Raw genomic sequence first — 14,765 nt, forward strand, 5'->3', positions numbered from 1 at the left:
TTCTGGGGTTATCTTTGTACACATTGTCTATGAGATATTCCCAAAGAGAAAAATCTAGCAGGCTCAGATCAGAGGAATGTGGAGACCACTTGATGCTGAAGCATCGACCAATCACTCTCTCACCCTTGTGAATTGTAACCCACTAACAGGACTCATTTGCGGTGTGAGGGGTTGCCTCATCCTGCTGAAACTATTGTTCTTCTCTTTTAAATCTCCTCCTGCGACCAAGAGTACCCATATCCCATTCACCATTTTAATGCAGCGCTCAGAGTTGATGGTCAAGGCATTACCGTCCTCATCTTCGAACCAGAATGTTCCAATGATGCCAGGCTTGCTGACTGATGATGATTGATGATGTTGATTGATGATGATGCTCAATGATTCCAGACCAGGCCGTGCACTTGACTGAATGTAAGGGTATCGGGCGAACCTCGGCAGGCGGTACTGTGCCCCAGTAGACATTCCTTTCTCTCAAAATGTATTCGACCATTTGAATATTCTCTCTTTGCATGGAGTGTCTCTCCTTAAAAGTGTTTACTTAAAAGTAAAGTGTTTGCATGGTTGCAGTAAAGTGTTGTTTGTTGTTGCATGGAGTGTCTCTGCAGTTAAGTTATCTTGAACTTTCTTTGAGTTTGGATGAAGGATTGTATTTCGATGTAGGATTCTGCAGAAAAAAGCATTTTCTTCATTTATCCAGGGCATCGTTTCTGACAGGATATCAGCTATCAGAGAGTGCGCTAGCACTCTCTATTTAGGGACAGCATGCAAAAAAATGTCGGTTCCATCTGCTACATACAAAACTAAAGTTGGAGCATCTTCTCTAAAAAGTCACTTAGGCTACATATGAGAACCTAAGTGGTCTGTTCAGCTGATTGTGCAGGCAGAGATCACTCGTCATACTCCAGAGTCCAGACCATGGCAAAAGGAAAAAAAGCCTGATTGTAAGGGCATTTTATGAGATATTTCACAAATCTGTTAACTAAATTGTTACCAAAAAATTTCTTCACCAATATGTTTGTAAAGGTGTGTAATAACATGTGTTAAAATGTTGAAGTTCAACTCCCGTGGGAAACCCAGAAAAAAAGCTGTTGAATTCGGGTACCGAAAAATTATTTTCGAGAATTTTTATTTTTTTAAATCGGCCCTTAAGTAACTTATGAGGGGTCAAATAAGGGTTTTTCATGATTCTGAGTTGATTGTTAACATTTATATTTTCACTTTTACATTTACACACAAAGTAGCTTTTATTTCACATACATATATAATACTCAAGAGTTATTTCTCATTCACAATGTCAGAAGTTTCAACAGTCATTGTCTATGTCTTCTTCAGACTCAACAACATCATGACTGCAGTTTCTGCATGTAATGCCATTACAGACTCCACAGGCCGAGATGCACGTGACGTCGTGACCCCATTCTTCTTGCAGCTGCATCGCCGGTTGCTGCAATCTCCATGACAATTACAGCTCGTGAACTGCAATAGCTCCTCAGGAGCCATGGGGTCCAGTGTTGGAACTGGCTCATACCCATGATGTGGTTGGCTGTCGTACTTCCAGGATAGATCAACTGGATCACATCTAGTAGTCCAGAATCTTCCATGATGTTACCCATTGATCCAAGATAAGACTTCAGCAGGTGAAAACCACCCAACCTTGGAATGACGGGTAGATTTGCCTGCTTTATTATATTCACAGCCTTCAGCCAAATCGGAAGATCAAAGGTCACTATAGCGACCCCAGCGCGCCGTATGCACTCTTTCAGAGTGGTGAAGATGGTGTTGAGGTCATTAGGGTCTCCTTCAATAACTGGGAGGAACTCGATCTGTGTGCTCTGCTTTGCATCATTAGCATGGATTCTCTTCATCCAGCCATTCCAGTTGGAGTGTGGGAACTCAGGATCGTTGGCTTTGATCACCCACCCCGCTGCCCAGAGTGTGTCACCTGGAGTGAGGAGTGGCTGATCATGAGCCAGGGAGGAGGAAAGCTCAGCGAGGGGGAGAAACATGATCACGTTCGTTCCTGTCTGTTTCCTGTTCGTAAATGGAATAATCTTTACTTCAGTTCCTCTCAGGATCTTAGCTTTGTCGAGTGCCTTCAACTTCACCCGGGGGAAAGCTGCTGTTGTCTGTGGATCTGGCAAAGGTGGTGCCGGAGAGGTGACTTCGATCCAACCCATTGAGTGAAAGGGAGTGTTTCCGTGAATAGAGACAATGTTTAAATCTATATTGTCTCCAACAAACTGAGTGACTGCATTGTTTGTTTCCCCAACCTCCATAAAGACCACCTGATCATTACTTGACAATTCACTTTCACTGGCTGGCACTTTGGCTGTCATCACTGATTGATCCTCAAGCGCAGCATCAACCGCAACCTCATCATTGATCTGTTCATCGGTTTCCTCCACAATGGTGTCAAGAGTGCCAGAAGTATCTGGAACATCATCTCCACTCCTACTATTAAGGAAGCAGTATTTGTAGTTTTGTGTCTCCGTGTAAGACTCAGTGTATCCCAGCCGGTGGAACTTGTTGAGCATCCATTTTGACCCAAATCTATGATCAAGTTGTATGGCAAGCCCCATTTGGTGTGGCAATACTCCAGACCGAGGTCGACAGGCCTTAATAAAATTCTGCCCCCAAACGGCAACTCTTTCGTCTGTCTTGACAATCGGTCTCAAGAACATCTGAAGGCTTGCAGGAACAAGTGTCAGCTGACTATCGATGTCAGTCATGCTGTGTGTGGTGGGGTATGACTTTGGACCTAAATCAATCAAGGCAATATCATTGGATATGAACTAGAGTGCCGTCTTTATGATCTGAGTCTTCTCATCTCCATGGTCAAGATTAGCATGATGCCCTCGCAGAATATTGTCGGTGCCATCTTTGAGACAGAGTACATCTGCCCTTCTTTCCTGTGTTGTGAAATACAAGGTGTCTTCGTATTTCTCTAGAAGTTTTATCTTTAGCCAATGCTTTGAATAAGAAAGGCTCTTCTCTGGTGACTGATCAAACTCCTGCAGCTTTTCATGGACTTGGTCCATGTTCATTACCCCATGCTCTGAGTCTAACCATTCGCAGAATTCAATAAAAACTGCCTCTCGCTCCTCATCAATACTCCTCTGTCCTCTCTTCCTTTTTCCTTCCTCATCAGTCTTGGACAAACTGTCACCTCTCGCAAACATAAGTTTGCATCGCAAATGGTACAGTGTTTCTTCTGCTACCAAGTCGTTGATCCCTTCCAGGCGTCCAGTGACTTCAGTGCCCCAGTCATCCCCGCGACTCCGTGCTGTCTTCAGCAAGCTTGCCTTCAGTGTATCTGCAGTCAAATTATCTGGCACTCTGTATTTCTTTCTAGCTTGTGCTGGATTATTTTTGTAGAGCTGGGCTGGTTGGTTGCAAAGAATGCATACATCCTTATACAGGAGGTCAACTGACTGTGATCTTCTAGAACTGCAGCCAGTTGATGAACTGAACTCACAAGTAGTGCGTCTTCTCTTCAACTTTGATGACTCTTTCTCTGCCTTTGATGCTTGAGCTGACTTCTTGGTGGTTGCAACAAAGTTGTTGTACAGATCATTTTTACACTTCTGGTGGTACCTCAGTTTTCCTTCCTTTTGAGCCTCCTTCATACGTTCCACAACAGTAACATTTTCGACAGTTTCTGCTTGTTTCAATAAAGTTGAGTATCCCTTTGGAGTTGCCTGTATGAGCCTTTCAGCTGGTGTATCCGAGCGTGCACAGATGAAGCAATTGAGCACAGGTGGAGTAACGTCTTCATCCATATTGCTAGACTCCATGTCCTGCAAAGTAGAAAATGAGATATATTTAGAAATTATTTTTCCACAAAGGAGTGTCTGTGGTGAAATATAAATGTTAACAATCAACTCAGAATCATGAAAAACCCTTATTTGACCCCTCATAAGTTACTTAAGGGCCGATTAAAAAAAATAAAAATTCTCGAAAAGAATTTTTCGGTACCCGAATTCAACAGCTTTTTTTCTGGGTTTCCCACGGGAGTTGACCTTCAACATTTTAACACATGTTATTACACACCTTTACAAACATATTGGTGAAGAAATTTTTTGGTAACAATTTAGTTAACAGATTTTCATGTTTCCCTTACTATGAGATTGATCAAAACCAGAAAATATTCTTCTCGTTCATCATCATCGTCATCATCATCATCGTCATCATCATCATCATCATCATCATCATCATCATCACCATCATCAGACAGCATATTTCCGAGCTGCCTCTCTCAATGCCAATGACTCTGGTACTATCCGGCAGAGTTTTACTTGGTGCAGCATCCTTTGCTATCGCAATTTTAATAGTTTGAAAGGATTCCCTCCCCCCCTCCCAAAATTTTTTTCCAGCTGGCTGGGTGTGGGTACCTCTCGCACCTGCCATGGCACCTCAGCAAAGGACTTCTTTGGGACTGACACAATCTGTTAATTTCCTGACCCGGATCTCAGTCAACGGTACATCATCTCCTCTAGACCTGGTTATGACTGACTTCCCTGCAAAGGTCTTGACCTCTCCCACCCCCCACCCCGCATTGCCATGCCTCCTTCCACCAAGCCCCCTCCCTCCCACAGATCTCCCGTTGTCCCTGTTTCTCTGCTGTTGTACTTGTGTGCTTCCCTCTCTCTCTCCCCATCTTGTCTCCCGCTCCCTTTATTGTATGTTTTGTGTGTCTGTTTGTTTGTTTTTTTGTGATTAATGTTAGCTCTTACACGAGCTTCGATCTTGTATACAAAAAAAGAAATGAAAAAAAAAAGACCTTGACTACATCACAAACTAACTGGTCAAACACTTGGAAGATGTTTTTTAACCCTGAGAAATCCCACACACACACTATCTCTCTGAAAGGGCAGTTGGGAAAACCCTCCCATATATTTTCTCAACAACCCTCTCAAAAAGGTTCAATCATTCAAACTCTTGGGTCTTGCTCTCAGCCATGATCTTTCTTGGGCAAACCATATTTCAAAGTTGGCCTCTAAAGCCAGTCGCTGACTGGGCATCCTCCATCATGCAAAGTCCTTCCTTGGCACACCAGAACTCCTATCCACCTACAAGGCTTTCAGCTGCTGCTTGATGGAGTCCTGTTCTCTCTGGGCTGGGGCTCCTGCCTCACACCTTGCTCAGCTTGACAACGTGGAAACCAAGGCCTTCAACATCATTGGAATCTCCCGCAATGAAGCTAAGTCTATGAGACTATCACTTTGCCATCACCAACAGGTCAGTGGTCACTTTGCCTTCTTCTGCGTCCTTTCTGGTCTTGCACTCTCTGCCCTCTCCGTGCTTTGCCCATCACAGGTATCGGCAGGGCAAACATGGTCCACCAGCAACCCCCTTCCAGTGAAGCTCGCAAAATCCAGAATCATTGCTCACCTCCACTCATTTGTTCCTCTGTTTTTCTTGCCTGTGGAACCAACTTCCACATTGTGCCTCCAATCTCACTCTTCCCTCCAGATTTTCACGACAGCTTTCACCACCATCTCAGATCATTCCACATCCAAAATCATGATCTTTTCTGCACTCATTAAATCCCCCCCCCCCCCCCCACTCAGCCCTAAAATTTGCTTCTGTATCCATCTTGTCCACCCCATTGCATTATCTCCTCCTCATCGTTGCCGTCATCACCCTCATCATCTGTTTGTCTGTCTCCTTCTATTTTCTCCCTCAACTCTGCTTTTAGCATTTACCCCTTCTTGTTTTTTTATTATGATGCATCCTGATATGTTGTGTATTCTCGCTCTTCCATGAGCCTTGACTGTGTATACAAATATATATATATATATATATATATATATATATATATTCATAGTGTTTTATATGCTTTTACAGTTATTGTTTATCTGCTTTGCCCTGCAGGAGGATGTGGTAGTTGTTATGCTTTTGGCTCCACAGCCATGTTAGAATCTCGTATCAGAATAATTACCAACAACACTCAGCAGCCCATCCTCAGCCCACAGCACATCGTCTCCTGCAGCCCCTACTCCCAAGGTATGTTTTATTCCAATTGTATTACTCTGGGTTTGTTTTCTAATCAGAAGGACAGGATGGTACATGCATGACAAACAAACATTGCCTTTACTTATTTATCTCGTAAAATATTATTTAGACTGTTTATACAATTTTTTATTGGTCTGAGATACCATCGTTAATTGATGTGTAAAATGTGTTGTTTACAAAAAGGAATTTCTCAAGAATACAGACTTCTGCAGCAGATGAAGAAAATGTGGAGGAGTTTGCAGGAACTGGTAGAACAGGTGTCTAAAGGAGATGTTTAAATTGTTATGGGAGACTGGAATTCAAACACTGGAGAGGCAGGAGCACCAGGTATTGCAGGAAAGCATGGACATGGTATCAGAAATGAGCCAGGGGAGCGAATTCTGGAGGTTTGTGTGGAAAATGAGCTCACAATTGCAAACACCTGGTTCAAACAACCTAAGCGTAGACTGTACACATGGACTTCACCTGATGGGTGACATATAAATCAGATTTACTACATTATAATGAATAGAAGATGGAGAAGTGCTGTGAAATCTGCCAGGTACAAATTGTGGGACAGATCATGAACTCCTTGTAGCTGAGCTACAAGTCAAATTGAGAAAGGTGGAAAAAAAGAATAGAAAACTCCAACCAAATATGACCTTGAAAAAGTATCTGAACAATATGCAATAAAGTACAAAAAAAAGAGATTTGCCAAGCTGGACTTGGTTCACAGAATGCCAGACTAATTGTTGCAAGAGGTTGAAGACAAGAAGTGAAACCAACGTCCCAAAAGCAAGTAAAAGGAAGAAGGTTAAATGTCTGTCAGAAGAGGCAATAAATATTTCAGACATAAGAGGCGAGATGAAGACCAAAGGTGTATCAAGAGAGGACATTATGGAGCTGAAAGCCGACTTCCAACGACAACCGAGGAAAGACAAAGATAAATATTTCAAAGAGGCAAAGAGATAGAAAGTGACAACAGAGTGGGAACAACAAGAGATCCTTTTTAAAAAGATCAGAGAGATCACAGGAATGTTTAGGTCTAGGATTGGTGTCTTTCAGAGTAAAACAAGAAAATATCTGACGGAAGAAACAGGTGCAAGAAAGATGGAAGGACTGCACTGAAACTATACAAATGTGATAGCAATATGATGGCAATTAAAAAAAGAGATTATGAGCAAAAATCAATCGTGATAGAAAGTGAGGTACGTCGAGCCTTGAGGGAGCTAGAAAATGGAATAGCTCCAGGTGCTGATGAAATTCCAATAGAACTCTTTCAGGTATTTGTGAAGGATTCAATCAAAATTCAACATCTATTTGTACACAGATCTGGAGCAGGATTGTATGGCCCAAAGATGGACGCAGTCAGTCTAAATACTTGGGGGATGAAAGAGCGAGGATGCAAGAGAATGTTCAAATAACTGAACCCTTGCCTTGATTTCACTTTCTAGCAAGATTTTACTAAAGATCATTCAACACGAAATACAAGGCTTCATTAAACGAGAATTGCCCTGCGAGCAAGCGGGTTTCAGAAGAGGAAGAGGTACTAGAGATGAAATCTCAAATCTGAGGTGGATCACGGAAAAGGCAAGGGAATGTCAAAGGAAGATGTATTTCTGTTTTATATATTTTAGCAAAGCCTTCGATTTTGTTGATCATGAATTGATGTGGATTATGCTGAGAGAAATCTGAATTTCGGAGCACCTGATATGTCTGATAAGAATCCTGTACAGGTACACTAAACAAGAAGTTGCAGTAAGAACAGAGGATGGATAGACAGCATGGTTTGGAATTGGAAAAGGGGTCAGATGGGGGTGCATTCTCTCCCGTTACTTGTTCAATCTGTATAGTGCTTATATCATGGACAAATCAAACTTGGATGACATTTGGCTGGAGTCAGGATTGGAGGAAGATGTATCAACAAACAAAGGTATTCTGATGACATCACTTTGTTGGCACAAAGTAAAGATGACTTGATGAATTGCTCCAAACAGTGAAGTAGGAAAGTGAAAAAGCTGGTCTTTATTTAAACCTTAAAAAGACTAAAATCATGTCAACTGAGAAGATCACGTGGAACTAGTGGAAACTTTTGTCGTCCTGGGCTCTAAGATTGAAGTGAGTGGAGATTGTGGAGGAAAAATTAACAGATGGAGAACAGCAATGTCAGGATTGACAATATGTGACAATACAAACCAAGAGGAGACCAAGAGGTGAATGCTCCCGTATTTCCAGTTGCGATGTACAGATGTCAGTCATGAACAGTGGAAATAAAGAAAGGAAGAACATTGATAGTTTTGAAATGTGCTGTTGGAGACGAATGGTAAAAATTCCATGGACTACAAGAACAAACAAATCAGTGGTTGAAGAAATTAGACCACCTTGTTTATTAGAAATGTTGATGCTAAACCAGAAACTATCACACTTGGACGCATCATTCGTGCAGAAAAAGAAACTGAACAAAATCGACCATGTGGGGTATGGTTGAGGGAAGATGAGGAAGAGGCAGACCTTGTATCCTCTGGATGAACAGCTCAGTAAAGGATGCAACCAAGTTGTTTCTGCCAGAGCTTCAGGGAGCAGTGCAGAATAGGGACATTTGCAGAAATCTGATCATGAATGCCACCAGAACCCTGTCATGACTTGACGGAGCCAGATAACTAGGAAGTAGAGATTAGTCTTTGAGCTCTCTAGTGTGGGTTAAATTCCCGATCTGAATATGAACTATCACCCTCGTGCTTGCAGCAGGCAGTCGGCCTGCATAAGATTGCAGCAATGTGTGAACTATCCGTCAGGTGGGATGTTAAGCTGAGGGAACTATCTGTCAGGTGGGATGTTAAGCTGAGGGAACTATCCGTCAGGTGGGATGTTAAGCTGAGGGAACTATCCGTCAGGTGGGATGTTAAGCTGAGGGAACTATCCGTCAGGTGGGATGTTAAGCTGAGGGAACTCTCCGTCAAGTGGGATGTTAAGCTGAGGGCCAAGTCTGGCAGCATTGATTGCAGCTGGACCTTAAATATCCTATGATATCGTTTATATAGAGTGGGCGATCGCCTTCAGCATCCGGGGGAAATTCCAAATTGGTGTCCAAACCTGAAGGAAGCACTCCATCTCAGGAATTATTCAACCCACAAACCAGATTGGAAATGTTACTCCAGTCTAATATGCCTTTGAAAAATGAAAAAGTGAGTGCAGGAATTAGGAAACTATCATACACAATTTGAAACCAAAGTATATCCAGCAAGAGTGATGTTCAAGCCACCGCTGATGTTCAGGCCCTGGGCACCTGTAAGCCTGCTGCTGCAGTCATGATGCGGATGTCACCTGGACTTTGCACATTTCCTAGTATACTAATGGCAATCACTCACCCAGCTTCTTGGTTGATTCGATGTTGGCTGATTGTGGATCATTGCATCACCTTTTTCTGCTAGCATAGGTCTCAATACACAATATGCCCACTGATGGCCGAAGTGGCGAAATACCATTAACAGCGATGAGGTATCCTTGGAACACAGATATGCAGTGCACCTGTTCTGGTTTGCCAGCAGTCTGTTTTTGTGCTGTGGTGCAGGTATCCTCCAATGGAGGCTCTAATACTGCTTCTGCTGTTAGACTCAGGCTTATATGACCAAGGCATTTCGTTTGCACTCCCCTATTTTTCTCCATATCAGCTAATTGAAGTCCTGATAAAGTGATGAGTGAGTACACTCCTCTTAGTGATCATTAGAAAGAGGTGCCACTATTCAGTGGACGTGTACCTTGCTGATCGTCTTTTTTTGTGCTACCCAGGAGGAAATATTCCAGATACCAATTGACAACAATAGTTGTCACCTGCACACCTTGGCACGTGATTTTAATTACATACAGTACGTCTTAAATTAATTACGTATTACGTACTATTTAAATGTACCTTTTAACTCTTTAGAGTGCTGATACCCATTCGACCTCTGAAGACCCTTTAGAACCCTTTAAAACCCCTAAAATCCTTATGACCTCAAAGATACCTAAAGACCCAGTGAACCCAAAAGTCCTCGAGGACTCAAAAGATCCAGAAGACCCAAAACTCCCCAAGGACCCAAAACTCCCTGAGGACCTAAAAGTCCCTGAGGACCCAAAAGAACCACAAGTTCCTGTGGGCCCAAAAGTCTCTGAGGACCCAAAAGACCTTGAAGACACAGAAGCCCCAAATATCCCTGACGACTCTGAGGACCCAAAGGACCCCCCCCCCCTCTCCTGAATCCAGCAGGCAGGTGTGCTACAAGGCAGTGAAGACCAATGAAAATTTGGTCCAATGGACCAACGGGCTTCCTAGTTGACTGAAGCCACCACCACTTCTTTTTTGGGGTTATGAACCAATTTTAAGGCGTAAGGTATTTTACGTGTGTGGAGGTAGGTAATGAAATACCTCAGTCCAGATAGAATTGTGTAGGTTTAGCATGCTCCATATGCCGCGAAGCCACCTTGATGTAAACTAAGTAGGTCGAATGTCCGTATAAGCGTTTGTGTGTCTTCGTACGAGGGGCGAAATAGTGTTATTTAGATAGGGTCCATAAGGATAAATTCCCCAGTGTGTGCTTGCCCTCCCGTGGTCTTCCCTCCATCTTTATATTCATCAAAAAGCCATGCCACGAAAAGCTCCATTCATCCACAACACCGTCATGCCGCCAAAACCCGAACATTTGCCAATCGGCAAGTAAACCCCGCCACCGAACATTCTCGATGGGCGTCAAGAATGGGCATGAGGTCACGCCCTGAATGAGGATTGGTTGACTAACGATGGGGTGATTCAATCGTGCTTGGTGATTGGTTAGAGTGTGACATCATCGTCGAACATTCGAGTGCTGGAGCAAAAAGGGATGCGTCTCACGATTGCTCTCTCTCTCTCTCTCTCTCTCTCTCTCTGTCTCTCTCTCTCTCTCTCTCTCTCTCTCTCTCTCTCTCTCTCTCTCTCTCTCTCTGTCTCTCTCTCTGTCTCTCTCTCTCTCTCTCTCTCTCTCTCTCTCTCTCTCTCTCTCTCTCTCTCTCTCTCTCTCTCTATCTCTATCTCAATCTCTATCTCTATCTCTATCTCTCTCTATCTCTCTCTCTATATCTCTCTCTATCTCTCTCTGTCTCTCTCTATCTCTCTCTATCTCTCTCTCTCTCTCTCGGTCCTGGCTTTTGGTGCGAGCGGCCACGTTTTGGATTCTCTCCCTTGCTTGTTCTGGCTGGGTTGGAGGAAGGCTGGGTTCGTGTCGTGTTCTCCAGGGAGACTGATCGGAGCCATGTGGAGCATGGAACGGCTGGGGTGAGGATGGTGTTCCCGAGTGGTGGTGCTCCCGGACACGTTTTGCTGCCGCTTCACGGCTCAGGGTGCCACGTGGCGATTTGCGCCATCTTGTGCGCTTCCCGCGCAGAGACTCTGGGCCACTCTACAGATGTCCTCATCGGCGCAAGCTGAGTATCGGCCGACTTACCAAACCATTTTGATTTCTTTTATTTCTCCCTGTGTACAGTATGTATACGAGTCTGGATGGAGGGTATTATAGTTATTTAGGAATTATAGTTTTTACCTCACCTTTCATTTTTATCGTACCGCATTTATTTTCATTAAATCCTTAATTTTGGCATTTCATTATTGTATTGTGAATTTTCCTTGTCTTGTGTGTTTATTTGTTTGTGGGTTCGAGGAATAAACCACCGTCGCGTTCGTCCATTCAAGTAAGGCCAATGAACCTCCGTTTCCCTCGCTCGCCATACAAAGGAATCGCCATCGATTTGGCTCATACGCCTAGGAGTTTAGGTTCGTTTTGGTGATCCGTCGCCCTGAGGTCTTCACTACAGGGTCGACACGACAGTATGCATCATGTGGAATGACATAGGTTTAAAGTACATAAGGTGTGGAGAGTGTGGGAGGTTTTGTGCATATCGATCAAAATGGTAAGGAATCCATTAGGAAAAGCATAGTTAAGTAATGTGATGGTGCAGTTAGAGCAAAACCCTGGAAGGATTATTTTAAATGAAATAAGATATGATTACATTGACATTTGTTTCTTCTGCAAAATGTTGCTCTGCTTCATTCCCCCAATCACTATTGCTGTGCATAAGCAACATTGGACGCAATCACAATTTGAGTTTGATAGTGTTCCATCAAGTAAAATAATATCTGAGATTAACATCATATTTTCACTGTGTCCTAGGTTGTGAGGGTGGCTTTCCCTACCTGGTTGCCGGCAAATACGCCCAAGATTTTGGTATTCTCGAGGAAGCAAATTATCCTTACCAAGGGGTAGATGCCCCATGTGAAGACCAGCCACATGCTCGATACTTCTCCTCACATTACCAATACATTGGTGGTTTCTATGGAGCTTGCAATGAGCCATTGATGCGGTTGGAGCTTGTCAATAACGGACCAGTGGCTGTGAGCTTTGAGGTGTGGAAGGGTATGAATGGATAGGAATGCATTGCACTCATATCACTTCTGCGTATGTCATGGCCGTATTTTTATCTTTTGAGTTTTGTCATCAAATTTTCAACAAACCTTTATTATGAGAATAGGGAGAAGACAAATTCTTCTCATTCTACAACAACAGGTTCTACAACACAGGCACCTCAGTCATCCTGGGAAACGAGGTGAGGAGGACGTACAGAGCGAAGGAGAGAAAAGTTTGAGGTGTAGGTCTGTCTCTCACTCACCGGACGTAAGCCAGCGGGCTTATGTTGGTCCCAATGAGAGGAGAGGAGAAACGAGAAGGGGGGGGGGGGGGGGGAGGAGAGAGAAAAAATAGGAGGGTAGAGAGTGTAATGGAAGTGTAAGGGGTGTACAGGAGGTGAATGTGTGTCGTGCTTAGTGGAAAGCATAAACTGCAAGTCAGTAAGCCTGCCCTGAAAAGGACATGGGCTTTTCGTTGATGCTCCATGTATTCAAGGGGAACGAGTATATTTTGGGAAAGTAAAAGACAGGTAGTGTAAGTCAGTGTGTATGTGCCAACACGTCTGAGAATTCTCCGCTGGCCAGGCTCGTTCCCTGCCTGGAACATTGCTCACTCCACCTGCCCTCTGGTCACTAACTTGCTCGTCTCCGGTCACAGACGTGTCAACATCACTTTTCTGGTTAAATCTCCCAATTTGTAAAGTCCAAGGTGAGATGCAGCTTAGGGATTGAGCAGCATCCCTGCTGTGCAACCGAATGCTGCCTTGGTGTATTGGAGGTCTGTCTCGTGGCCGTTGGAATCGGCCAGAGCTCTGTCTCCCCATAGGCTTGCCCTGTATCTAGGTGCCATCATTAGCTGTGTACAGCTCTCACAACACTGCCATTCGATCAGGGAGAAAGTGCAAGTTGGCAGTTGGGGCCTTTTTGGTTCACCCCCCATCCCCCAAAACCAGGCCCACCACCCCCTCCCGCTTCACAGTTGACAGTCCTCTGCTATTTTGTGGATCGCCTGATTGTACCATTGGTTTTGTAATGCTGAGTGTAATGTTGAGTGTTGTAAAGCATGTATTGATGCACTGCAGATGTGTGGAGGGAGATAGAGATATCGAGATATATACATATATATATATATATATATATATAAATATATATACTGAAACGCAAAAGAAACTTACCACCTTTGAAACCTTTAAATATCAACAATAACACTGCGTGTAGTAAATGTGTGGACTTATTTGTGGACAATAGTGTCCTCACTGTCAGACAAAACGGTCACGGATGGTCACTTGAACCTTCAATGGTCACTTCATAGCACAGCTGTTGAACAGCCGTTTTGACTGTCAGTGATTAGCCAAGGGGTACGGTATGATTTTAGTGAGCTGCATGTGATGTCTTGATATTGGCTTTAAAAAGGCCAGTGCAAAATGGGCATTTCAATCAACATGCCACGATTGTCAAGGGATCAACGGCAGCGTGCCCTGGGCATGCTGCAAGGCGGACTGAGCTACCGTGAGGTGGCACGTCGCCTTGGCTGTTCACACCAGACGATATCGGCCCTGGTGGACAGAGACACCCTCCACAACTCTGCAGATGACAGACCTCGATCAGGGAGGCCAAGAGTCACCACTGCAAGGCAGGACAGGCAGATGGTCAGAAGTCACCTGCGGGATCGATTCCGTCCAGCATCCCGCACTGTGGCAGAAACTCCGGGGAAACCTTCAAACAAGTGGTAAGTTTCTTTGCGGTTTCCCCGGAGTTTCTGCTGCAGTGCGGGATGCTGGACGGAATCGATCCCGCAGGTGACTTCGGACCATCTGCCTGTCCTGCCTTGCAGTGGTGACTCTTGGCCTCCCTGATCGAGGTCTGTCATCTGCAGAGTTGTGGAGGGTGTCTCTGTCCACCAGGGCCGATATCGTCTGGTGTGAACAGCCGAGGCGACATGCCACCTCACGGTAGCTCAGTCCGCCTTGCAGCATGCCCAGGGCACGCTGCCGTTGATCCCTTGACAATCGTGGCATGTTGATTGAAATGCCCATTTTGCACTGGCCTTTTTAAAGCCAATATCAAGACATCACATGCAGCTCACTAAAATCATCCCGTACCCCTTGGCTAATCACTGACAGTCAAAACGGCTGTTCAACAGCTGTGCTATGAAGTGACCATTGAAGGTTCAAGTGACCATCCGTGACCGTTTTGTCTGACAGTGAGGACACTATTGTCCACAAATAAGTCCACACATTTACTACACGCAGTGTTATTGTTGATATTTAAAGGTTTCAAAGGTGGTAAGTTTCTTTTGCGTTTCAGTATATATATATATATATATATATATATATATTGTTACAGACGCGGATTAAAG

The 14,765-nt window shown here is 44.1% G+C and overlaps 1 protein-coding gene across 2 annotated transcripts in view; it reads left to right on the plus strand.

The window, feature by feature from the left end:
- LOC137437352 (dipeptidyl peptidase 1-like) overlaps positions 1-14,765 on the plus strand; it is a 59,734-nt gene that overhangs the window by 32,609 nt on the left and 12,360 nt on the right. For both annotated transcript variants that reach the window (XM_078766813.1, XM_068131692.2), the window contains 2 exons: positions 5,875-6,006; positions 12,174-12,406. In XM_078766813.1, the coding sequence (XP_078622939.1) occupies positions 5,875-6,006; positions 12,174-12,406 (365 nt within the window). The remainder of the gene's footprint in view (positions 1-5,874; positions 6,007-12,173; positions 12,407-14,765) is intronic.

The sequence above is a fragment of the Myxine glutinosa genome, chromosome 12 (assembly GCF_964187855.1).
Source record: "Myxine glutinosa chromosome 12, kmMyxGlut1.1, whole genome shotgun sequence".
Classification (NCBI taxonomy): domain Eukaryota; kingdom Metazoa; phylum Chordata; class Myxini; order Myxiniformes; family Myxinidae; genus Myxine; species Myxine glutinosa.